Genomic DNA, 26,079 nt, shown 5'->3' with positions numbered 1-26,079 from the left:
TTAAACGGAAAGTTAAAGTGACAGCTATTGAGAAACACAACAATCTCAGGCTGATCAACACATGAGGATATTGGTAGTGAAGCGTACAGGGACAACACTTCAGGAGGTTCAATAGACTTGGATAACGGAAAGGGAATCGAGAATCCAAAGAAGAAGGAGGAGGAGATTCAGAGGATGTAACCGGTGATGCGGCAAATGTGGAGAATAGCTGTGAAAAGGGAGGAGCAAGGGGAAAGTGGGGAACAGCAATGACAGGCAAAGGAGCCAGCGTCCTGGTCGAATAATATCTAAGAGAAATGGAAGAAATTTATAAATGCGAAGAAATCAATGAAGAGTCTGAATCCAGCGCGGGAGAAGCTGGGGCTGAAGGAAAAGGTGTTTGAGGCGAGAGAGGGCTCGGAGAACTCGAGTGAAAAAAGGAACTCGTTGATTTGAACAGGGCTGCAGGAGAACAGGAGAAAGACATCCTTACAAATGAATAAGTTATTGAAGGTGAAACGGAAGTTGAGGATGGAGAGGGATTGAAAAGATGCTTTCAATGAGGGTTCCGACAACAAACAGCACGCCTCCTCCGTGACTGAGAGAGAGAAGAAATAGTCCAACATTCCCAGCCATGACTTCAGGCAAAATGGAATGAATGATTGACTTACAGGGAGCAGCGGAGTGCGTTCATGCACCAAAGTCAAAAATCAAATCCTTTTTTGATAAACATTTGGGTGATGATGTTAGTCCATAAATACAATGCAAGCGGGATCAGGTGCTTGGAGCTAACGGTAACAAGTTCGAATACATTGAGCTCGTCAAGGGCGCTCATGTCAGTGCTGGTCATGGACAGTTGAAATGGATTGCGTCTTCCACTTCCGAAAGCATGGTAGCCAACACAAACACCTTTCTGCTCTTCCACGCATTACATCTGGCAACACCACCTGCTCGAGTGCAAACTGCCTGGCGGAATCTGCCTTCACCAAGAACACCCCACCAGGCCATGGGTCTGTGCCGGGCCTCCACCAGCCGCAGCAGCACAGTCCTCGAAGGTCGATCCATTTATCAGCAGGGCTGCCCCGGCTGCCAGCTCGGCTGCAACGCCGCCTCCTCTGGCCTCGCTGCCTCTGACGCTTCAGCTGGCCATTGGGCAGTTCTCCATCTCCAGTCTTGCGCCTCTTCCATCTACCACAATTTTCACGCACCTGCCATCTCCACCAAGCTGCTGTATTCGCTAAAATATCAATTTCCCGCTCTCCACAACGCTTCTCCTCGTGTTTCCAACTGACAAAAACACATTTATCGCTATTTCGCACAATACTTCTCAGCCGATCATCATCATCTGCAAATAGTGATCGTTCTCAGCCCAAAACTCAACTTTTCCACATTTCCAAATCGTTAACGGCAACGTGAGTAGAGCTGCTATGGATATCTTCTGTTTCTGATTGTGCACAAGAAGGATAAGCTAAAATTTGGCGACCTTCGGATTCAATCGAAAAGATAAAAGAAATTCTGACTGAAATATCCTCAGAGTTTCCAGTAAATACGAAAGGGGAAGAATTTGTTTTTAAAAGCAGCGAGTTAAGCAAAGCAATGTTCAAGGTTATCAGATTGCCTACAGAAATCTATTCCAGAAAGGATAAAAATGGAGAAAGAATTGAGGGAGAGGGAAGGGAGAAAGAAGAAGTGTGGATGGACGTGCGACAGAAGCTTTTGTTGATTTTCAAGTGTATTTTCATGTATTTCATTCATTTTTTATTAAAATTTTTAATAATTATTCTGAAAATAATTTGTTAGATTTTTAATAAGAAATTTTATTTCTTAAATTATAAAAACAGTTAATTGCGAAGATTGATTATTTGATAAATATCTAATATTGTTTTTATATTTTTTGTTTGAGTGTTTTTTGATGATTTATGTTTCTTTTTTATTCTCTCAAATAGACTGATTATGTTTTTTTTTCCCAATAACATTATCAAACAAGATTTCTTGAAAAAATTAAAAATTGCTTTATTAAAATTATTGTATCCATATTGTATTAATGATTGAAATCATGTTTTGTTCAATTTGCTGAAGTTATGAATTCATTTTTTTGTTTGATAGGCTATATCGTTCTTTTTCATTATTTTGAGGGAAAAAAATATTCGTTACTCATAAAAATCAACAAACAAATTATTATCATTATGTTAAAAATTATATATTCCTGTTATTTTCACTAAAGTTTTTTCAGTCAGAATTGACCAAAAGAAAAATATAAAGATTTTTTGATATGAAATAAAACCACCTATGTGATCGATTTATTTAGAAATTATCAAAGATAAATAACGGACAGGAAAACGAAAAAATCAAAAGTTTATTTAACAGATATATTTAATTTTTATAAAAAAGATGAATAATAAGGAAGTACAAGTCCAACTTTATGTGAAAAAAAATACATAAAAATTCTCCTTTATTTTTTATCCTTCCATTTCTCTTCTCTTATTATCTTTATCTTCATTTCTTGATCTCTTTTTCCTCACAATAACAACAACTATCACAATCACCACAACTGCCACAACAACCACAATTGGCACAACAATGGCAACAGTAATCACTCCTGTTCTTGTTTTCTTTTCATCTTTTGTTTGATCTTTTTCTGGATTGTCAATTGGTTTCTTTTTCTTTCCCTTGATATTCTTCTCATATACATCCTCAGGCTCTGATTCTGCATCTTTTGCTCCCTCCACCCACCCTGCTGTTGATTCATCAAATTCATTCGCAAACGCAAAGGCATCTTCTTGTTTGCAGAACTCTTCGAAGTCTGGGGCAATGATGAACAGAGAAGTTGTTTTTGAGCCAGCTGTGTTTGAGCTGTCAATCTCCAGGTTGTGTTCTGATGGAAGTTGCAGATTCGATGTTGCCTTGGGCATCTCAATGTATATTGCTCCTGATTTCCCTTCTGGTGCTGAACAAGACTTGAATGAGCATTTGCTTGACCTTCCAATGGCCACTCTTGAATTTTCTGAACCGAGGGTGATATCCAACCCTGCTGCTGCTCCTTTCTCCGATTTCACCTCTTGAACATTCAATCCTTCGATTGAAACCTTCGAAGATAAATCACTCTTATCTCTGATGCTGATTGCTGCTCCACTTTCCACATTCACTTTGCTGATGTCCATTCCAATCAATGACACCTCGCTGGCTCCAGAAAATGAAAAGGGTGATGATGAGAATGACACAAATGAGGTCTCATCTGTGCATTTCACTGTGTCCATTTCCACACTTCCAGATATCACACTCACAAGACTGCTTGCCAAGGGGCTGTTTCCATCAGCATTTGAAACCATTCCTTCTTGTGATTGTGATTCAATTCTGACAAATCGACATGTTGATATTTTCAATGATATTGAACCTGATCCAGCACTGATCAATGAGTCCCAATTCTTTTCTGTTGAAGAGAATTGGAATGCCAAATACTTGAATTCCACAATTTTCAGGCAGGAAAAGAGAATTGATAAAGCTGAAACATCACAATCAATTGCCACTTCTGCATTTCCCTCTCCATTGTCTTTCACTCCTTCGATTGTTATTCCACTGTTAATGCTGAAACTAATGTCCTCTGCTTTGATTGGATCAGATGTTTTGATTATGTCAATGAAACATTTCCCACTCTTTTCCAAGAAATCATAAGCCTCCTTCAAGCTGTTTATTGCAGAATTGACATCGATTCCATTTCCCTTCCCTCCTTTCTTCACAAATGCTCTTGTCATATTATCTGGCTTTTGAGGAGGTGGATCAAAATAAATGCTTGTAAAATCATAGACTTTATAATTTTGATCAACCCCTACAATAAACCAAGAATTATCTTTTCGTGTGTAATTAGCTGCAAAGCTTGCCTTCATTGCATCTGCCATATCTTTGAACAATGAATCATTATTCAATGATATTGACAATCCAGTATTTCTTTTTGACTCTCCTTTTCCACAACTGCATTTTTGAAACACAAGATTCCTTCCATCTATTGGCCATATTAATTTAGATGCAGATCGTGCATTTGACAAATTCAAATAGATTCCTCCAGATTTAATGCCAGTACAAGATGAGAAAGAAGTAACTCCCGCATCTCCAACTGAAAATGAGCTTTCACTATTACTGTCCAAAATGAACAACAAATGAGAACCATTTGTTTGACATTCAGTGAATGTGCAGTTGTTCAAAGAAACATCCAATTTGCAATCATAACCTCCATATATGGAAACAATTGAATTAGAACTAGATATTATTTTCAATGTCAAATTCGTTAATGAAACAGTATATGCACTTATATAAGAAATACCACTTTCAAACGCAACTGTGCGACTCTCATCAGCGCACTCCACTGAATCTATATTTAAATTCCCTCTTTCCATATACACAAGGAAATAATTAACTGTTCCCCCCATTTGTTGTTGGCCGAATAAATTGACAGTTTTTTATAGTTAATTCTTCAGAACTTCCATGAACCAATGCATTACTCGAGGATCCTCCCAAAGATGAAGGAAAATAGATTGCCAAATATTTGAATTCTGTATCTCCACCACAAGAAAATAGATCTCCTTCTGGATGCACATCACAATTAATTGATACAACTTCATTTTTTGTTCCTATGCTGTCAACTCCTTCAATGGTGATTCCTTGATTTTTGTAGAAAGATGTTTGCTGTGCAGTTAGTGCAGTTGCATCATTCACAATAAAGATCTTGCATGCTTCATAATCTCCAAGAAGACCATATGCACTTTTCAATGATTTCTTTTCCTGACCGATCTCTGTTCCAGTGTGGGTTTCACTTCCACTTTGCTTCACATAAACTGTATAAGGTTTTCCTTCATCCAATTCTTGTGAAATTGCAAATGTGAAAATCAGAATGATAAATATCATGAGTTTTGATGTTTCACGATCAATATCACAAATGATCAACACATCCTTAATTTGAACGCAAATAGATATAATCAATGGTTTGCTCATCATCCAAAGATCATTTGAAAAGTGAGTTTGTCATCATTAGACAGTCTCCACCACTAATGAAACACTCATCAAGAAAGATCAACTGATTCAAATAATATGAAAGTTAACGCCCTAAATATATTTTATAAACCCATTTATCAAATGAAAGTTGAAAAGATTCGATTTTGTTTGCGGAGAGAAAATGTTTCATCGATGAAAAACGAAAAAAGAAAAATCATGAAAAAATGTTTCACTAATGGTTTTTCTGTATGAACATGAAAAAATGCACTTAATCATCAGTGAAAAATCTCCTGAAATAATTCTTTGATTCAAAAATTGTTTCTTTCAAACAAATGTTGACAACAGGAAAAATGAAGTGTTATTGATGTTATCCTTTGAAAATTTTTTATCCACCTCGTCAGATGATTTCAGTTTATATTCTTGTTTCTTCCAAAAGAATTGAAAAAGCTCACATATTGTGATATCTTTCTTTTTCAAATCAATATAATTGACTCACTCTTCGATCGTATTTCCAAATAAACCGTTTCATTGTGATATTTATTAAAATCAATGTTGATGTGTTTTTGTTTCCGAGAGAGTTTCTATCTTCCGTATACTCCAAATTTTGTTCTTTCTCATCTGTCTCATCTTATGCGAACCGTTGTTCATTGTTGAACATTTGGAGGAGGTGAAACAAAAAAACGGAACGCAATTGCGATATTTGCAATGAGCATTTATCGAAATAGTCATTTGAAATGAACTCTTCCCATGATTTTGTATTGGCAGTTTCATTATATCAGCAAGGATGTCAGTGAAAATCAAGAAGCTTCAGCAGATTGATGTGCCTTCAAATACAAAGTTGTGTGTGAGTTGAACGCATCTGAAAACAGAAATGCAACAGGTCCAGTTATCTTTCATATGATAAACACCATTGCAGTATTTGATGAATGTTTCCATGGTTGAAATTATTCGTTTGTTCAGAAGGCACTTTTTAAAGTTGAAAAATTAAGTTTTCAAATAAGTGTTCTTTTCAACAACCTCAACTTCGATTTATTAGATTTGAAAATTCTTCAGATAGTGGGAAAAAAATGAAAGACATTCACAAGCAATTGTGAATGAAAAACGAAATGAAACATATGAAATAACTTTCACAAAACGAGAGATTAGTCGATGAAATGTGTATTGTTCGATTGAAAACTGAAGAAAAAAGGAATGAAACATATTTGTTACAAGATTTTTGAATTGTTTGACATTTTGTTATAATACACACTTTTATCAAATAGAAAGTGTATTCCAATTCTTTTTTGATTTTTTGAAAAACAACCCCATAAATTATTATTTCAGTTTTTTATGGAAATGAGAGAAAGCTCTTCCAAGAGTGCTGTAGATGCATGTTTAGGTACGGATGTGCTTCATTTACAATATTTTATATTTGAAATCGTTTTATTCAGGCAGCCTTCCCGATGATATTTTGAGGATGTTTGAGTTTATATTTTCAATATCTTTTGATGAAACAAGATTTGCCCTTTTTGTGTGTGATTGTTGCAAACAGAATCTTTGGAAAATGCAACTTTTCAACGATTCTTTCGTTATCGCAGGTGAATCGCCGATTCAATCTCCTCTCAAAAACGGAAGAGTTCGTCTTTTTTGTTTTTTCATATTTTTCAAAGAAAGAATCGACATTTGACGCTTTGCATTGCCTTTTCCCACTGGTTGTACAGATGTGCGAAAATCAAGTGTCAAGCGATAATTCCCTTCATGCACAAGATTTGCCTTCTGCCAGATTGTGCATTTCAATATATTTATTTTTTTAACCCTCGTTCGGAAGAAGACTGGAAAGAGAGCTACAAATACGGGGTGAGCGCAAAGGGATGGAAGGAGACGTTGCAGTTTGTATTCTGAAGCATTTGAACATTTTTTATTCTTTAATTGATTATATATCTTAAATATGTATATTTTGTGCAATTATTCCCTGTTGCATTTAGAATATACAAAGAGCTGGCGTGCATACGAGATTTTCCACGGATCTCTGGGGAGAATAGGAAAAGGCTGAAGCAATCGAAGCTTAAAACATCGATTTGTTCTGTTTTGCGATATATATCAGAAATTTTGATCGTACTTGGATTACTCAGTTTCTCGAGGAACAGTGAAATTGCTTTTCGAGTGAGAGCGAACGGAAAAGCATCCAAAAAGTCATTCGCAGACACTTTGACATTTTCAACACTTCTGATTGGATCGTATTGTTTTGTAGATTATTTCATTTCGTGTGCGAAAAAGTGCGAATATTCAAACAAATGGTGGTATATTGCCAACGGAATTATTCTTTTGACTGTGATGTATTTCGACTATTTTTGGAAGCACATTCCGAAATTTCTGTTCATATGGCCATATTTTGGACTTGTTGCTTTGATATTTGCAGCAATATTGGTGAGTGAATATGAGCAGGCAGCTTCATTTTCAAAATACCTGTATTTGCTGTTGGATGTCATTTCAGCTGGTTTCGTGCTGATGTTTTTTGTGATTGCTTCGCTGAAAGCAGACGGTTTGACCTGATTGATGAATTTGAAATTTTTGAAAATTAATCTTTTCTTTCTTTTTTTTCTTTTTTTTCTCACAAAATGCATTGCATGATGTTGAACAGCTCATATTTATCGAGTTTTTGTGCCTGACATCGCTCAAGTGGAGAACTATATTTTCTTTATCAATTTGGAGCGCATTGATTCTCTTTGCCCGTTTCTTTGCAATGGGATGTACTGGAAGAAGGTTTAATGAAAAACTGAATTCTTTTGACGAAGGACTTATATTAATTGGAGTGGCAGTCTTCAGCGTAGTTGTGCTTCCGTTTCTGATTCTGGTCCCGCTGAAGCTGGATGGCTCAATAAAGCTGCATTTTGGCTTTTGCATTGCTTCTTTGATTGTTCCTTTTGTGGTTTTTGAATTGTTATGTATTCCTGATGACTCAAAAGGCATGCGTGAAGAATTGGAAGTGGAATTGTGGAACGAAGAGATTGACAGTAGGTATTATTTTGCCATTCAGAAATTTGAATGGCTGAGGATGAAACTTGGATTGCGCAAGCTTTTAAAGGGCGAGGCTATTGTTGGATTTGACGAGCACTACGAAAAAAAAGCATGGAAGCCAGTGGGAAAAGCGGTGAACATGAGAAAAACAGTATCATAATTTTGGATGGATAGGCTTGAAACCGAAAAAGCATTGAAAATACGAAGGGATTATTATGCAAGGCTTAAAGGCTCGGATCCTAATTGGTGGGAAAGCTTTGTCAACAAAACAGAGACTTTTGCAGTTAAGCTCTTCAAGCACATGAACACTTCGTTTTTCAAGTGTTCACTTGTGTTAGTTATTGTTGAAGTTTATTTGATTCTGTGAAATTTCCTTGTTCAGATATTAAGAGTTCTTTCTTTCATTTTGTTATTTCATAGAGACAAAGAGTTTTTCTTTTCATTTGAAGCAAATTTTGTTTTCAGTTTTCAATCGTCAGTTTTTATTTTCTTTTTCAGTTCAGCTTTGTTGGTTTTGAGATTTGCAAATAAAAAAATTTTTTAAAGGAAAAAGCATCATTTATCAAACATTGATAAACTTGTTATACTCTCGATTTGTAAATTATGATTATTTGAAGCATGAAGCACAATTCATTCACGTCATGAATTTAAATTTAAAATGGCAGAAGGCACCTTGGTGGACATACTATTTTTTGCATATAATTAATTATGGTCAAAAATAAGCAATTTAAACGTTATTAATACTTGTTTAATGTGTGCAGAAAGTTGCAAAAATCAAAAAATAAAATAATATTTTTGTTGAATAAATATAATAAAATACTTATTCAATGTACAGTTGTGCAGACATCAAAAAATACCGGAAAGATCGAAATTTCGGAGAAACATAAATTCCTATTTCTCCGAAATTTCAATAATGATTTTTTCTGAGCACAAACGAGGAAGTTTTGAAAGTCTCGTATGTCAAATGAGTTTGTATTGACGAGATATATTTCGAGGAAAATTATCAGAATTTTTCTTCTTGCGGTTGTTGAGATATCGATCTTGTCCGGTATTTTTTGCGATGTCCGGTATTTTTTGCACAAACTGTATTACGAAGCTGATGCACCGTTACTTGCTCTAAATTCAAATTCGCAGTTTGAAATTCATTTTTGTCATTGCTCTGAACTATGCTATCAAAATTTGGTAAATTATGCTCTTCATCATTTGATTCATTTTTTCACTATTATAACCTTCTTCATGTGACGAGAAATTTTTCTCAATAAAAAAAAAAAAAAAAAAAAAAAAAAAAAAAAAAAAAAAAAAAAAAAAAAAAAGCAAATTGAATCAGTTTCTAACAATGAATAAAGATATATGGTCTTTGATAAATGCAACTCTCATTCCGGAAACTGAAAGAAACTCTCTGAAATGATGCAACTTCCCTTCAACTGTGTTTATGCATGTTCAAGTTGCAAATTGCACATAATATCGATCCTGAACAACAATTTTATGAACATAGCTTTCTTTTGAGAATGTTGTATATGCCCTTATAGAATCACTCACAATAGTAGTTCCAGGCAATATGAGCTGTTTTGCAGTTGGTCATACATAGTTTTTGAACGATCTTTGATGATCCATAACATTTTTTTTCCAACTTGTTGACCCTCTCTTCTTTCAATTGCTCCAAAAATCCATTGCTGCCTCTTGAACCTTCCTCTTCGATATTTTCTTCGACGTAATAAGCATTCATCTATTTCTTATGTCTTGCCTTCACGTCCAAGTTGAATGGGCTTGTTTATAAGGTATTGTGTGCAAGCATATCTGCATGCACTGTACCAAAAACCGACTGAGTGCCTGTGAATATTGAGTAGAAGACTTCCATGTTTGATGGTCATTCCAATCCAAAAAAAGAGAATAATCATCAGCACTTTTCCTATTTTGATGTGCATTTTGTTAAACTGACTATTATGAAATAACGAACGTTTCACTCTTCATTTTTTGCACCTCCAATATTTCTTCCCTGTATTCTCTCTGATTTATTTCTTTGGAATTCTGTGTCTTCTGAGTCAAGTGACTTTTCTTTTCAGTGTGGTTCCAAACATCCATAAACAAGCTTCATTTTCGTTTGGAAATGTCTTAATTAGCTTCTGAACTTCTTTTCGATTCATTTGAAGTTTCGATCAAACAGAAGAAATAATGATCACATCCAAAAATTTGAAAAAATTTCAATTTATATTTACATTTTTAAACACATGTCTTAATTTTTAAGAAAAGTTCCTTTTCTTTAATTTTCTAAAAAAATTCAAATTTCATTTTTCAATCAAATTTCTATTCCAACTCACCAAATTTTTTTATCAAGAAAATATAATCTCGATATTGTGATTAATTCCATTTTGGTGAAGTTTTGTGAATGGGAACAAAAATTGATTGAAAAATGAAATTAATATTTTATTTGAAAATTAAACAAAAGGAACTTTTCAGAAAAATTTTGATACATATCCGCACTTCAATTTCCCTTATAAATCACATAATAACACTATTTAATAATTAATAATGAACTTCATTCAAGAAAAATGAGGTCCGCCAAATGTGACATTTGCCTTTTTAATATTCGCAATCGAATTTTCAAAGTGTTTTTCAGCTGAATAAATAAAGTGCTTTTTGCAGAGCTTCTTTTGAAATAAATTGAACTGATGACTTGGGGGAAAATACGGACTTTCAAGCTTTTTTTGCACGAAGTGATAAATATTTGTTACGCTCAAAACTTTAAGAATCTTTCTTCGATTTCAAAACAAATTGGAAATTTATATCTGTAAACAGAAATAAATAATTGTGCAACATCATGTTTTGTAATATCTCACGTATCTCAAAAAATGATCAAATTTCTTTGGTATTTTTTTATCACAAAAAGTCATCAAAAAGTGCATAAATTTTCAACGAAATAGCTTGAAAGTCCACATTTTCCCAAGAAATAAATTAATGATTATTTAATAATTAATCTGTTTTATTGAAATGTTTCTCTTTGAATGTGTTCATTTAGACACAATTTCAAAGCACTTCTTTTGCATTCATCCTTTTCTTTTTCTTTTTCCTTTTCCTTTTCCAATGTGTTTTTGTTTCTTTGAGAAAGTTTAAGTGTTGTTTGCTGCTTTTGCAACTTTTTAAGCGTTTGAAGTCTTTTCCTTTTCCTTTTTTATTCCTTCACAAGAATTAACTTGTGACGGATGAAAATCAGCTGCAAGAGCACAGCCATAATGGCTGAATAAACACAGAAAAACAAAGCATCCAAAGCATCAATAAGACTCATTTCTTCAGCTCTTTAAAATTGCGTAAAAAATTATAAAAACAAACAAAATAAAACAAAATAAAACTGAACAAAATAAATGATAAAAATTCTCAAAAAAAAGAAATGCTTTTCATAAATAAAGTTTGGTAAAAAACGAATGCATCAAAATACCACAACAAATCAAAAAAATACAAACAAGCCAATAATGCTGGAAACTTCCAGATAAACGAAACACACCAATAAAATAAAATAAAATAAAATAAAAATAAAAACGCAAACAAAATAAACAACAAATGGAAATAAACAATTAAGCAAACGAATTAATAAAATCAAATAAATTCTTTCTTTTTTCAAATCTTTTTTTAACAATAATTTAACACTCTTTCAAAACATGTCGAATGAAAACTTCGGACTCAAAAAATACGCAGATGAATAAACATCCCATTCAGGTGAGTAAACCGGAGCATTTGAAGTAACAAGCGTAACTGGAGAATGGAAAGTCGAAAGGGAAAGAGAAGAAACAGAAGCAGATCTGGCTGAATGATACGGAATCTTCACAACATCCAACTCTTCCTCATCACACGGAATAATAAGGGAATTTTGGTTTGACATAATTTTGATGTTTTCATTTGAACTTATCATTTTTGTGTTTTCTTCAATCTGTCTGCTCAAACACGTGTCAAAATGCTCTATTTTAGCGCTGGAAGCGTCTTCTTCTGATTCGTCTTCTGTTGAATTGGTGTATTTTCTAACATCGTCATCTTTGCGAATTCCTCTGTTTGTTGAGTGTTTTCCTTGTCTTCTCGTTAACTGTGAATCAATTTCACTGTTTTTTTGTGGAACGAACTGTTTCCCATTCGAAAGATTCGAAGGCTTTGTATTTTGGAACTCCAATTTCTGCTTGTTTTGTGGAGTTGAAGAAAGAGGAACAAAAGTTTGAATCACAGAAGAAGACAATGAAGAAGGCAATGAAGAAGACAAAGGCAAAGAAGAAGAAGAAGAAGAAGAAGAAGAAGAAGAAGAAGAAGAAGAAGAAGAAGAAGAAGAAGAAGAAGAAGAATTATTTCCATAAACATTTGGCGTTGACAGAGCAAGAAGCAACTGGAGCACATTGGCAGGTGTCCTTGACTGTCCAAACGAGGCCACATTCATAGTGCGAAGCAGCTGGGCGATGTCTTCATTGAGAAGGGTGATCCCTGACTTGAAGAGGAACGAGCCGTTTCCATCGTCTTTCGAGACAGAGGAAGAGGGAGAGGGAGAAGAAGAAGAGGAAGAAGAAGAAGAAGAGGAAGAAGAAGAGGAAGAAGAAGAAGAAGCCTTTTCGGCAAAGAAAAGAGGACAGCGGAACCAATAAACAGGTTCTGGACGCTTCGGCTTGTCTGATCTCTGTTTGGATGAAGTTTTTGAGGAGGAAAGAGGAGATGAGGAAGGAGAAGAGAAAGATGTGGAAGAAAAAGGAGAATTAGATGACTTTTGAGGAGATTGGTAAGAGGAAGAGGAAGGAGAAGGTAAGGCCGATGAAGGAGATGATGAAGGAGAGAAAGAAGAAGAAGAAGAAGAAGCAACAGAAGAAGAAGAGGAAGATGAAGAAGGTACAATTCCATTGGATGAATCCAATGAACTTGTGGTTGTCATGCTTCTTGTTGCAAACAGCATATCCAATCCAGATTGAGCCAATGAATCGTCAAAGAAGGAAGAATCAGTTTGTTGTGAGGAAGCAGAAAGAGGAAGGCTGTTTTCTCCAGTTGAATGAACACTTGAATCATCTGAGGAAGAAGAAGAAGAGGAGGAAGAGGAGGAAGAAGAAAGATTTGAAGAAGATTGTAACAGAGAAGAAGAGGAAGTGGAAGGTGTTAAAGCTGAAGCATTAGAAGACGACGACGACGAAGAAGAAGAATTGTTCATCTGCTTTGCAAACTCCAGCAAGCAATTCAACAGCCAAAACGACTGTTTTTGACTGCTGATCTGTTTGTGAGCAGCCAAACGAGAGAAGAAATCAGCAGAATCAGAATTGAAGCTTCTTATTGAAAACTTCGAATTCTGCATCAAATGGAACAGCGCAATTGACTTCAACAGCTCATTGTCCTTCAAAATATCACCACTCTTGTTGCTTTCTTCATTCGATTTCACATTCTTTCTTTGCTTTCTTATATTTGTATTATTAAGAATTGTTTTGTCTTTCATTTCTTCTTCTTCTTCTTTCTCTTTCTCCTTCTTCTTCAATGAAGCCAACAACATCTCCTTCGCCACCTCAATTTCCCACTTTCTTGCCATCCTCACATCCCAATTGGGAATTGCAAGCAAACTTCTTCTTTCCTTCTCCTCCTTCTGCTTAATCAACGACAAGTCCATCTCCTTATGCGCCATTCTGTGGTATCTGATCAGAGAGCGAGAAAACTGCCGGATGATGGGGCAGTCCAAAGGCACACACAAATAGCGAGAGAGAAGAGAAAGAACAGTCGCCAAGATGCCCACAGCACATGCAACATACTCGCGAAGGCCCACACGCCCATCGCAGACGAAAGAGGTGATGATGGAGAAGAGGCGGCGGGAAGGGGTGGAGCGGATGAGGGTGTAGGTTGAGGTGGAAGAAGAGAAGAGGGGGGGAGAGGAGGAAGGGATTGACAAAGAAGAAGAAGAGGAAGAAGAAGAGGAAGAAGAGGAGGAGGAAGGAGAAGAAGAGGAAGAAGGAAGAGATAAGAGATAAGAAGAGTATGGATTAATTGGAGATAGAGCTTGATGCGAAACATCATTATAATTTCTATTAAAAGAATAAGAAGAAGAAGAAGGATAAGAACAAGAAGATGACTGCAACTGCATTTGAATCTGAGTGTGTGCCTGTCTGTTCATTGCGCTGTTCATTGCATCAGCCACAAAACGAGAGCAATGAGAAATAAATGGATCATTCAATGATGCACTTTGCTCACTCACATTCTTCTCTTTCTGGTTTCCTCTCTCTTTTGCGTTCTCTTTCTCTTTAGCTTTTGTTTTCTCGTTTTTGTTGTCATTTTCGTTCCCATTCTCATTCTGCATCTTCTGAACGTCTTTCTCCTTCTCCTTATCTTTTTCCGTATTATTCTTGTTCTTTATCTGTTGCTGATTCATCATCATCATCATCTGCTGCTGCCTCATTTTATTCATCTTTTGCTGTTTTATGTCTCCGTTCTGAGCAAATGAAAGACTCCTCTTTGTTTGTGGAGAAGAAAGAAGATAAGGAGAAGACATAAACATCGATGTGGAAGGAGAAGGCGATGGCGAAGAGGCAAAAAGCTGGTTTTGAGACAAAAAAGAGGAAGGTTGGAAGGAAGAGAAGGAAGAGAAGGAGGAGGAGAGGTTGGAATTGAATAAGGAAGAAGAAGAAGAAGGAGGAGGAGGAGGAGGAGCTGGAATGTGAGGAAGGGTGTGAACAGTGAGGAAGGAGGAGAAGGAGTTGAGAGAGGAAGCGGGAGAAGGGAAAGGTGATGATGAAGGAGAAGAGGAAGGAGAAGAGGAAGGAGAAGAAGAAAGAGAAGAAATCGGAGCTTGATCTTGTGGGAAGGAAAGAACAGGAAGGTGTGAGTGGTCAAAATGAGAAGAAGAAGAAGAGGAAGAGGAAGAAGAAGGAGGAAGAGGAGCAGAAGAAGTTGGAGAAGCAGGAGAAGAAGATTGAGCAAAAGAAGGAGAAGAGAAAGAGAAAGAGAGAGAACGGAAGTTTGCTTGAGATGCCTGAGAAAGCGAGGGGTATAGTTGATCTAATAGAGAAAGTGTGTTGCGATGGATGATTGGACGGAAGGAGAGAGAAGAAGAAGAAGAGGAAGAGGAGGAAGAGGAAGAGGAAGAAGATGATGAAGAGGTAATGTTATTGTCTGAACAAGAAACCACATTAGAAGAAGAAGAAGAAGAAGTCGGAGGAACAGAAGAAGAATTATTATTCATGTTAACCTTTTGCATTTCTCTTTCAATTTCTTCTCCTTCTCTTTTGTCTTTTCCATTTTCTCCTTCACAATTCTCTTCTTCTTTCTCTTCTTTCTCTTCTTTCTCGTTTTCTGAGCCAGCTGAGAAGGACAATGAAGAAAGAGGAGAAGAAAAAGAAGGAGGATTGCCTTTCATTGCAAAGGAAGAAGAGGAAGAAGATGTATTAACAGTAATTGATTTTTCTTTTGCTAATGCTGAATCCGACTTTAAAGGAGAGGAAGAAGGAGACGTAGAAGAAGAAGAAGAAGAAGAAGAAGAAGAAGAAGAAGAAGAAGAAGAAGAAGAAGCCGATGAAGAAATTGACGATGCATGCTGTAGAATTGATTGCTCCATTTGTTTCTCCTTCTCCTTCTCCTTCTCCTTCTCCTTCTCTTCTTTCTCCTTCTCTTTCTTTCTCTCTCCTTCTCTCTCATTTTCCATTTTCTTCTGTTCATTCAATGAACAATCTTGTATTGCTTCTGTTTCCTTTGAAGACAAAAGAGGAGAAGATATTGCTTGCATTGTGGAAAGAGGATGGGATGTGGTTATTGCTGCAGAGGAAGAAAGAGGATGCGGAGAAAAGAGAGAAGAAGAAGAAGAAGAAGAAGAAGAAAGAGGGGAAGAGGTAAAAAGAGAAGAGGAAGGAAGAGGTGAAGATAAAGGTGATGATGATGTTATTGGTTGGAAAAGAGAAGAAGAACGAGATAATTGTGCCTGCGGAGATTTTCCAGATGAATAAGAAGAAGAAGAAGAAAAGGAAGAAGAATAACCTCCTCCTCCTTCTCTTCCTTCTCTTCCTTCTCTTCCTCCTCTCCCCACATTTCCCACATTCCCTACACTCCCTCCATTATTATTCCCTCCCCCCGCATAAACCCCCGCGTTATTTGACTGAGGCGTTCTGCACCACTCCAAAACAGAGCGAATTTTGTCTAGTTTTTCGGCGATGCTTCCAGAAACGAGCGAAGAAGGCAGCCAAAACATGTCAGAAACGATGAAACCTCTGCGGAAGCTGGCGCCGATGCGCAGGCGCTTCTTTTTGAGAGTGGAGGAAGAGGAAGAGGAAGAAGAAGAAGAAGAGGAAGAAGAGGAAGAAGAGGAAGAAGAGGAAGAAGAGGAAGAAGAGGAAGAAGAGGAAGAAGAGGAAGAAGAGGAAGAAGAGGAAGAAGAAGAAGAGGAGGAGGAGGAAGGAAATGAAGAAGGTAATAAAGAAGAAGGAGATGATGATGATGATGATAAGGATGAAGAAGAAGAGGCAGATAATGAGGAGGATGAGAAAGACAATGGCGAAGAAGAAGGGGAAGAAGAAGGGAAGGAAGATAAAGAATGAATAAGAGGAGAAGAAGAGATAGGGTTAGAAGAAGGCAATGAAAAGGAAGAAGAAGAAGAGGAGGAGGAGGAAGGAGAGGAAGAAGGAGATGAAGAAAGAAAACTTTGAGGCATTGATTCAGGAGTGAACATTGAAATAGCATCGTTTTTGGTTGGGGAAGATGAAAATTGAGATTGTTTGGGGAAGAGAGGAGGAGGAGGAAGAGGAGTGGGAGAAGAGGAAGAAGAGGAAGATGATAATGAGGAGGAATAGGAAGAAGAAGAAGAAGAAAGTTGCTTTGCTGTAGAAAGAGGAAAAGAAGAAGAAAACAACTTTGCAGGAGCAAATAGAGAATAAGTTGGAGGAAGGGATTTACGAGAAGATGAAGAGCGAACATTAACTGCAGAAGAAGAAGAAAAAGAAGAAGAAATTTGTAGTTGGCTGATATTTTTGTAAGGAACAAGAGGTTGAGGAGGAGTTGGAGCACGTTTTGAAGCAAGAGGAGAAGGAGAAAAAGGAGAAGAAGAGGAAGAGGAAGAAGAACAAAGAGAAGAAGAAGAAGAAGAGGAAGGAGAAGAAGAAATGTTAAAAGAACTTTGAGCAGGCGAAGAAAGAGAAAGAGGAGAGGAGGAAAGAGAAGAAGAGGAAAAGGAAGAAGAAGGAAGAGAAGTTGAAGCAGAAACAGAAGCTGAATGGGATGTTGGAGAAAACGGAACAAGATAAACTTTGGAGGAAGGAGAAGGAGAAGAGGAGGATGAAGAGGAAGAAGAAGAAGATGATGATGACAAAGATGGAAATGAAGAAGCATTCACATTTAGAGCATATGGAGAATCTAAAGATGATGATGATGATGACGACGACGATGAACACTGCACTTGTAAGTTTGCTCCTTCCACTGCTTTTTGTGGATGAAAATTTGGTTGTTGTTGATTCTGTTGAATTTGTTGTTGCATTTTCACCTGGTTTATTTGATTCATCTGATTCGTCTGATTCATCTGATTTGTTTGTGACAAATTTCCAATCTGATTCTGGTTTTTGCTCTTGTTCTGCTCCAATCTGCCTCCAAAATTTAAATTTGTATGAGCATTAGAATTAGCTCCTCCATTCATTCCTCCACTTCCGCTTCCTTTTATATTCCCATTCATATTCCCCATTGCATTCTCCATCTTCCTTCTCTTCTCCCCCTTCTCCCCCTTCACCTCCTTCTCCCCCTTCACCTCCACCCCTACCCCTACATTCTGTGCCATCCAGCTCAAGTGCACGTCTTCCATGGCAGCAGCAGGCACAATCGGAAACAGAGCCAAAAGCTCTTCAGCAATCTTGTGGAGCCACAATTGCCTTTGGCATTCTGTTGAAAGGGCAACTTTGCGGAGAGTGTGGAGTTTTGAGGCTTGGCGGGTGCGGATGCTGAGGAGATGGGGAAGAGAAGAAGAATAAGAAGAAAGGGAAGTAAGGGAAGAAAGGGAAGAAGAAGAAGATGATGACGATGATGAATGATAAGGAGGATGAGAAAGAGAAGAAGAAGAAGCAGATAAAGAAGAATTTCTCAAATTAATCCTTCCATCAAGTTTATTGTTCTGTTGATGTTTTCCCAAAGAAAACTGATCTTTTACTGTTTGAATGAGCCCTTTTATCTGCTTTGCTGCTTCGAACACAGAAAACTTTGTTTGGACTCCATTTTCTGTTAAACCTTTCCATTTTCTGATTGTTTTCTTCAGCTCTTCTTTCCTTTTGAGAAGCAAATTTTTTCTTTCTTTCACAGCTAAAGAAAGGCGAATAACTGATTTTTCGTATTTTTGCTTCAATTTCATTGTTTTCACCTGTTTTTGATGAACTGACGACTCAAAAAGCGTCTGAAACCTCGTTTTTTGTGTGTTTAGCTCCGTTTCTGCCTCTTTTAGGGTGTTTTTATGAGCAGAAAGGGATGAAAACTGATAGAAAATGAACGAAAAAGTGAAAGAATTCTCAACCGCGCCGATATTTCGAGAGGGAAAAGAGAGCGGAGAGCACAAAATAGGCATGTTTGTGTGGAAAAGCGAAGGGAAAGAGGAAGAAACGACGGTGTGGAAAGTGTGTGAAGGGGGATGGAGATGTGTTTTAGAAGAAGAAAGACAAGGAGAAGAAGAAGAAGGAGAAGAAGAAGAAGAAGAAGTGGAAATTGTTGAGGAAAGAGAAGATGCTGTTGCAGAGAGAGAAGGAGAAGGATCTAACAGAGGATATGGATGTGTTGCCATGAAAGAAGAAGAAGAGAAAGAAGAAGAATTGGAAGAATTTGAAGAAGAATAAGAAGAAGATAATGAAGAAGGAAAACCTGAAGAAGGAAAAGAAGAAGAGGAATAGGAATATGATGATGACGACGACGATAATGATGGATAAGAAGAAGGGTTGAGGAAAAGAGGACGAGGGGCAGGTGATTGGAAACTGCCTGAAAAGCATTCAGATTGAGATTGGAGATAGTTTTGAGTGGAAGAAGAATGAGGAGAAGGGAAAGAGGAGGAAGAGGAGGAAGAAAAGGAAGAGGAAGAAGAAGAAGATAGATTTTGATAATGAGAGTAAGCAGGGAAAGAAGAAGGAGAAGCAAAATCTTCAACAATTGTTGCATCTTTATCTTCATTATCTTCTTCTCCCTTCTTCTTCTTCTTCTTTGAATTCTTCTTCTTCTCGTTTCTCTTATTCACCATTTTGTTATATCGATCCTGTGAATGCAAAGGCAGTTCTTCATCAGGAGAAGGAGAAGGAGAAGATGAAGGAGAGCGAAGAAGATGCGAAAATATTGTAAAACCATCGTTATCTGATTCATCTCCTCTGTTTTCTTTGTTTTCTCCTTCTTTTTCTCTTTCTTCTTCTTCTCTTTCTTCTGCTGCTTCTTCTTCTTTTTCGATTTCTTCAATTTCTTCGATTTCTGCTTCTTCAACCTCTTCTTCTGTTTCTTGTGCAAGTGTTGGAGATTTCGCATTGAAAATATCTTCATTCCCTTTTTCTTCTTCTCCTTCTTCTTCTTCTCTTTCTCTTTCTCTTCCTTCTTCTCTTCCTTCTTCTCTTCCTTCTTCTCCTTCTTTGTCTTCTTCTTCTTCTCCATTTCTCTTTTCATTTTCTCCCTCATTTTCGCCATCATCTTTATCATTCTCTTCATTTTCTCCACATTTTCTATCAGAATTCAATTTTTTGATTGAAATATCAGACGGAAGCGGAGCAGCAGATGAGCCAACACTCAAAGAATCTTCTATTCTTCCGTATTTTACCTCATTTTTCGCTATTTTTTTATCAACATTCAAAAAATTTTTGGATAAATTTGAAATTTTGTTAAGTTTAATGTCAGTTTGTAATCTGTATGTTTCTTGCGGAATGGTTAGGTCGTTATTATTGCTGTTATTTTCATTGAACTTTGCGATGTTGGCATTTATTGAGCTTTGTGAGGCAAAATGAGAAGAAGCAGATAATTTTGTGTGTTTAGCATCATCATTATTAGAACGGAATGAAGAGTTGATATTTGAAGAAGAAGAAGAAGATGACGATGACGATGATGATGAAATGGCAGAAGAAGAAGAATTTAAATAAGATGACGACGAAGACGAAGAAGAAGAAGAAGAAGCAAACGAACTCGTAAGTGCATTTATTGCATTGACTTCAGCAGATTCTCCCTCATTTCCAAATGATCGATTCAGACTCTTCAAGTCATTTGCAAAGCGTTCATTTTCGCTTTCATTCGCAATTGGAACATTACTTTTGTTCGTCTCATTCAAGTTGAACAACATATTTGTGTTGTCTTTTCTTCTTTCTCTTTCTTTCTCCACTGCTTCTTTTCCTTCTCTTTCAATTTCTTCTCCTTTTGTTCCTTCTCTTTCTCCCATTTCTTCTTCTTCTTCCCTTTCTTCCCTTTCTCCTTCTCCTTTTCCTTTTCCTTTTCCTTTCATCCCCCTCCTCTCCTCCTTCCTCTCCTCCTTCCTCTCCCTCTCCACATCCAGCACAACTCTTGGCTGACATCTTGAGACCGCCATCAGCACATTCCCAAGCGCCGAAGAAGGAGGGAAAAGAATCAATGAAAGCGCCATAAAAAAGGGAAGTTCAGAGGGAGAAGAATAAGGTGCAAGGAGGAAGAAGAGGAAGAGAGAAGGAGAAAGAGAATGGAGGAGTGGAGGAAGAGAAGAGGAGAAGGCAGGGACGGGGCGACGATTGGTGCGGTCAGAGGGAAGAAAAAGGGGTTTGGATAAAGGAAGGCGGAGGCGGACGAAGGGAGAGGAGGAGGAAGAGGAAGAAGAAGAGGAAGAGGAAGAAGAAGAAGAAAGAGGAGGAGGAAGAGGAGGAAGAGAAGAAGAAGGGGAAGAGGAGGAGGAAGAAGAGGAAAAGGAAGAAATAGGAGAAGGAGAAGGTGGAGAAGGAGAAGGAGAAGAGGAAGAAGAAGGGAGATAAAGAGGAGGAGGAGAAAGAGGGAAAATATTCGAAGTTTGTTGCAACGCAGTCTGTTTTGAAGGGCGGGTAGAGAAAGAAGAAGCACGTTGAGTGCGAAGAGGGTCGAAGGGGGTGTCAGCATAAGCATCAGACAAGATAGACAGAGGGACAGGGGAGAGAATGGAAGAACGGAAAGAAGAAGAAGAGGAAGAAGAAGAAGAAGAAGAAGAAAGGAAAGAAGAAGAGGAGGAGGAAAAAGAAGAAGAAGAAGAAGAAGAGAAAGATAAACGTTGAGGAGGAAGAAGAGGAAGATGGGTTTGTGGATATGGAGGTGCAAAAGAAGATGAAGAAGAAAAGGAAGAGGAAGGAGGAGAAGAAGAAGAAGAATTTAATTGAGCCAAATGCTGAAAAGGAAGCAAAGAAGAATGAGGAATGGTTGTGAGAGGAAGGCGGACGTGCTTCAAAGAAGAGAAAGGCGAAGCAAAAAGACGATGGAGAACAAAGTTAGAGGCCATCGAAGGGGTCATGAGGAGAGAGAAAGAAGGAGAAGAGAAGGCAAATGTGTTGTTGTGTGCGGATAATGTTTTGGATTTGCGGGGAGGGAAGGGAATTTTGGATGAGGAAGAGCGTTTGGTTGAGAGGGCGGGACGAGAAGAAGAATGAGAAGGGGAAGAAGAATGGGAAGGGGAAGAAGAGTAAGAATAAGCACGGGAAGAAATAAGAGGAGGAGGAGAAAGAGAAGAGGAGGAGTGAGAAAGAGATGGGGCTGTTGAAGAAGAAGAAGAAGAAGAAGAAGAAGAAGAAGATGATGATGATGATGATGATGATGATGATGATGATGAAGCCAATAAAGAAGATGAGTTCTTTTGCAGAAGATCAAGAGACAAGTCATCGTGTAAGTGAGGAGAAGAAGAGGAAGAAGAAGAAGAAGAAGAAGAAGAAGGAAGAGATGAAGGAACGGAAGAAACAGAAGAGGAAGGAGGAGAAGGAGGAGGAGGAGGGGAAGAAAATGATGAAGTGGAACGAGAAGAAGAGGAAGAGGAAGAAGAAGAAGAAGAAGAAGCGCTCATTGAAGTGGAACGAAGAGGTCGTGAAGAAGGTGTAAACAGATCAGTTGTGTGTGAATATGAAGACGGATGGGTTTGTTCTGAAGGAGGTTCAAAAGCAGAAGCAGCAATTGAATGAGAAGGAGGAGGAGAAGAAGAAGAAGAAGAAAGAGAGGAAGAAGAAAGAGAAGAAGAAGAAAGAGAAGAAGCAACAGAAGAAGCAACAGAAGAAGAAGAAGAGAATGAGGATGAAATGGGTGAGACGGAGAGAGAGGAAGGGATAGCTGCTTGTGAAGTGAATGAGAACGAGAGAGAAGAAGAAGAAGAAGAAGAAGAAGAAGAAGAAGAAGAAGTCGAGGAATGATGAAGTGGATAATCGTGTGAGGAAGGGAAAGAGGAATATGCAGCAGAAGCATTGAATGTATTAAGATTATTAATTTCTGGAGAAATGAAAGAAGAAGAAGAAGAAGAAGAAGCAGATGATGGTGTTGAAGAAGGAGGAAGTTGAAAACAAGGCAGTGAAGAAGGAAGAGAAGAAGGAATAGGAGAAGAAGAAGAAGTCGAAGAAGGAGAATTCGAAGACGTTGCAGAGAAAGAAGCCGAAAGATGAGAACACGACAACTGTGACTCAGCTGATCCCAGCAGCGAGGAAGGCAGCGATCCTTCATGTCTCTCTGAAGAATGAGCAAAAGCAGTTGAAGGATAGCTGAGGGCAGAGGAAGCAGGCGAAGGGGCTATAAAGTGGTGCATCAGGCAGGCCATTTGGGTGAGGAGGCGGCGGAGGAGAGAAAGATCTGTGCGTTTTGCCGGCAGAAAGCGCGACGTCTGCAGAAGATGGAAGAGAGGAGAAGAAGCGTTGCATTCGGCGCTTGTGAAGCTGGTGGTGTTGCCAGACCCAGAGGAAAGTGAGGTGAAGAGGGAATTTGATGAGTGTGATGATAGATGGGGTGGAAACGGTGGAGAAGAAGAAGAAGAAGAAGAAGAAGAAGAAGAAGAAGAAGAAGAAGAAGAAGAAGAAGAAGGATGAGGAGGATAAGAAGAAGAAGAAGAAGATGATGATGATGATGATGATGATGATGAAGATGAATGAAGTGACTGGCGGATCTTCTCAGAAGCACAGAGCATCATCAGGTGCAGCGCCAGGCGTGTCAGGGCGTCTCTGTCTCTTTTGGCAACACGATCGCGAGGCGAACCAATTCCGCTGTTGTTCGGATCTTCTTTTTCTTCTTCATTGTCTTTCTCTTCTTTCTCGTCCTTCTCTTCTTTATCGTCCTTCTCTTCTTTCTCCTCTTTCTCTTCTTTCTCGTCGTCGCTGTTGCTGTCTTTCGCGCGGCAATCGAGGCGCGCTGGCTGGCGGAGGCGGGGGCGGAGGCTGAAGCGGGTGTGGGATGATTGCGAAAGAGGCAAAAGAGCAGCAGAGCTTGCGAGTTGGGAAGAGAAGGGTGTTGATGAATGAGGAAGGTCTTGGCCAACTTTGGCAGCACCAGAAACGGGCGCGTATGGATGCAAAAATAATGGCATGGAAGCCGCAGACACCAACGGATACGGCATTGCATCAAACCTGCTGAGTTTTATCCTGTCGGTTATCCAATGCAACTGAGCATTCTCAGATAGTCTGTGATATTTCCCCTTAATGTTTAATGAAAGGCTATTTGATGAAATTCCTTCAAATTGATATGAAAGCAATGCTAAGAATTTCGAAAAAATTTTACGTAATGCCACTGTAGGAGGAACATAAAACAGTGCAGAATCAACATCGATGAATAAGGAGTTGCGAGGAATAATTAATTTAATGTCTGATGGAAGAGATTGAAATGATTTTCCAATGTACAGAAGATCACATGATCGAAATGACATCGAATAAACTAAATCATTCACCACAAAAAACTTTGAGTATGGAACGTGGGAAGTTGTTGTTGAGACTGGAAACTTTTGAACACGATTTTCTTTTTTTCCAAAAATTGGATGATTTAACTTCACATAACAGAAATTATCGTCCAGATAACAGTTCGAATTTGCATGTTCAAGAAAGTTTTCCGATTTTTGATTTGAATTTTTACCATCAAAAAATTGTGAAAGAGTTTGATGAATTAGAAAGCAATGGATTGAAATTGATGAATCAAATTTCAACTTTTGTCTTTTAAAAATGTCGCAACAAAAAGAGATATTAGGCCAGCCAGTTGAAATGGTTCCAGATATTATGCTGTCGTTTTGCAATAATAAAGAACTTTGAGTTTGAGACAAAAAACAATTCTCCAATGAGGTCGTAGATTCAATCAAAAGAAAGTAGTTTTCTTTTCTCTTTTTGGAGTATAATATTGGCTGGTGTAATATAATGTTGCACATTGAATAACTCGAATAAATAATGATAAAATTACAGTATTAATTTACTATGGCATTTTTGATCTTTCAGTAAACTTAATATTTTCTGAAAAAGCAAAACAAGATCGTTTCATTTTGTTTAAACAAAATTGACTTCAAAAATCTTAAGTTTGACTTCCACAAAAAAAAATTATTATCGGAGAAAAGTGATAATTGATTATAATAGTTTTAATTTCATTTAATCTAAGTTTCAGATGATTTTTTTTTAACAAGAGATTAAGTTTGAAGAATGATGCACCTAGAAAGAATATTTGGTTAAGAAGGAACATGGGTGATTATTTTTGAAGTCATTTCTTTTTCCGGAATGTTGATTTTTATAAGGTTTTCATTTCAATAAAGAGGAAAAATTCAATTAAAAAAGAATAATATGATAATTGTTTATGAAAACAATGTTTGAGATTTAATTCAAAAAAATTTTTTATTTGGGTAATTATTTTTGAACAGTCGCAAATGTTTAATTTTCAAATAAATCAAAAATTTCATATCTTGATCAAATTTCGGTTTCCGCTCATGTAACTTCACAGAAATGTGTTAAATAGCATTGTCAAATTATATCCTCCACTTTGGTGAAGTTGCATGAGCTGTAACAGAAATTTGAACAAGATATGAAATTTTTGATTTAAATAAAAATTAGACATTTGCGACTTTTCAAAAAATAATTACCCATTTCAAAGAAGGAATAACTTTTCATTGTTCATTTATCCGCATTCAAAGAAAAATTTCAAACAGAAATTTTTGAAAGAGAAAATATGGATTTATTAATAATTTCCCACATATAACAGGGGTGATAATTTTTGAAATCATAACTTTTTTCGGTGTTATTATTATTTTCAAAATTCATTATCATTTGCTGAATGTTTGTCATGAAAACATAAAATGCTTATCATTCGTTTCAAAAACCAAAGTTTGACATGAAATAAGAGAAGCTGCATCATCAAAAAAATCAATCACTTTTCAGGGTCCATTCTTGAATATTCCTTTCAAATGTTCAATCAGAAATTTTCAACAGAAAAAATATGATTCCGAAAATAATAATGAATAATTCAAATTTTTAAATTTTTCAAAAAAAGTTTTTTTTGATTTGTTTTCAGGCAAAACTAAAATTCAAATGGGTAATTATTTTTGAATTTATAACTTTTTTCGGAGTGTTCATTATTATGAATATTCATTGTCATTGGTTAAATAATTTTCATTCTAATGAATAATGTTTATTCATCGTTTCAAAAGCCACAGTTTTTCTCAAAAATAGCATAGGTGTCATAAAATTGATCTTTCACTTTTCAAGGTTCGTTCACGAATATTCAAAAAAATATTCTTACCGAAATTTTTGATAGAAAAAATATGATTTCATAAATAATCACCCAAATATATTACCAATTTTTCAAAGCCAACTCACAAAGGATCCCGGAATGGTAATAAATTCTAAACAATGTGATTTGTTTTATGAAGGTGAAATTTGAAAAGTTGGAATGGTAATATGTGAAAAATACTTAGTTCATATTTTCATCTATCAATTAAACAAAAGGGACTTTACGAAAAAAATAATGACACATATTATGATTTGAAAAATTTTTGTAAGCATTTGAATAATAATGGTTTTTCAATAACAAAAATTCAGGACATTTATTAAAATGGTTATTTTTATCCGAACAAAATTTTAAATTTGAATATCTCACCAAATATTTAATATCAATTTACTGCAATTTGCAAAGTTGGACATTAACGTGCACAACATCTATTTTTACACAAAATTTTTAATTGCATTGATGTTTGCTTTTTGAAATATATAATTTTTATTT

General features: G+C 36.8%; 5 protein-coding genes across 5 annotated transcripts; 2 read left to right on the top strand and 3 right to left on the bottom strand.

The window, feature by feature from the left end:
* Window positions 1–296: 296 nt before the first annotated feature.
* On the top strand, window positions 297–1,270 carry MONOS_5291 (uncharacterized protein; the record flags this gene model as incomplete). The annotated part of the gene is made up of 2 exons (XM_067875425.1): window positions 297–377; window positions 749–1,270. 2 exons carry the CDS (start codon window positions 297–299, stop codon window positions 1,268–1,270), a joined length of 603 nt encoding a protein of 200 aa, XP_067722610.1.
* Window positions 1,271–2,438: 1,168 nt separating this feature from the next.
* MONOS_5290 (uncharacterized protein) lies at window positions 2,439–3,875 on the bottom strand (the record flags this gene model as incomplete). Its single annotated transcript, XM_067875424.1, has 1 exon — window positions 2,439–3,875. The coding sequence occupies one exon, from the start codon at window positions 3,873–3,875 to the stop codon at window positions 2,439–2,441; it is 1,437 nt and encodes a 478-aa protein (XP_067722609.1).
* Window positions 3,876–4,386: 511 nt separating this feature from the next.
* MONOS_5289 (uncharacterized protein) lies at window positions 4,387–4,878 on the bottom strand (the record flags this gene model as incomplete). The annotated part of the gene is made up of 1 exon (XM_067875422.1): window positions 4,387–4,878. One exon carries the CDS (start codon window positions 4,876–4,878, stop codon window positions 4,387–4,389), a length of 492 nt encoding a protein of 163 aa, XP_067722608.1.
* Window positions 4,879–7,687: 2,809 nt separating this feature from the next.
* Window positions 7,688–8,122, top strand: MONOS_5288 (uncharacterized protein; the record flags this gene model as incomplete). The annotated part of the gene is made up of 1 exon (XM_067875421.1): window positions 7,688–8,122. The coding sequence occupies one exon, from the start codon at window positions 7,688–7,690 to the stop codon at window positions 8,120–8,122; it is 435 nt and encodes a 144-aa protein (XP_067722607.1).
* Window positions 8,123–11,231: 3,109 nt separating this feature from the next.
* On the bottom strand, window positions 11,232–23,755 carry MONOS_5287 (uncharacterized protein; the record flags this gene model as incomplete). The annotated part of the gene is made up of 1 exon (XM_067875420.1): window positions 11,232–23,755. The coding sequence occupies one exon, from the start codon at window positions 23,753–23,755 to the stop codon at window positions 11,609–11,611; it is 12,147 nt and encodes a 4,048-aa protein (XP_067722606.1). The 3' UTR covers window positions 11,232–11,608.
* Window positions 23,756–26,079: the final 2,324 nt, after the last annotated feature.

The sequence above is a fragment of the Monocercomonoides exilis genome (assembly GCF_001643675.1).
Source record: "Monocercomonoides exilis strain PA203 chromosome Unknown scaffold41-876177, whole genome shotgun sequence".
NCBI classification, from domain to species: domain Eukaryota; phylum Preaxostyla; order Oxymonadida; family Polymastigidae; genus Monocercomonoides; species Monocercomonoides exilis.
Note: the sequence above shows the minus strand (reverse complement) of the source record. Positions and strands in the feature narration are given on the sequence as shown.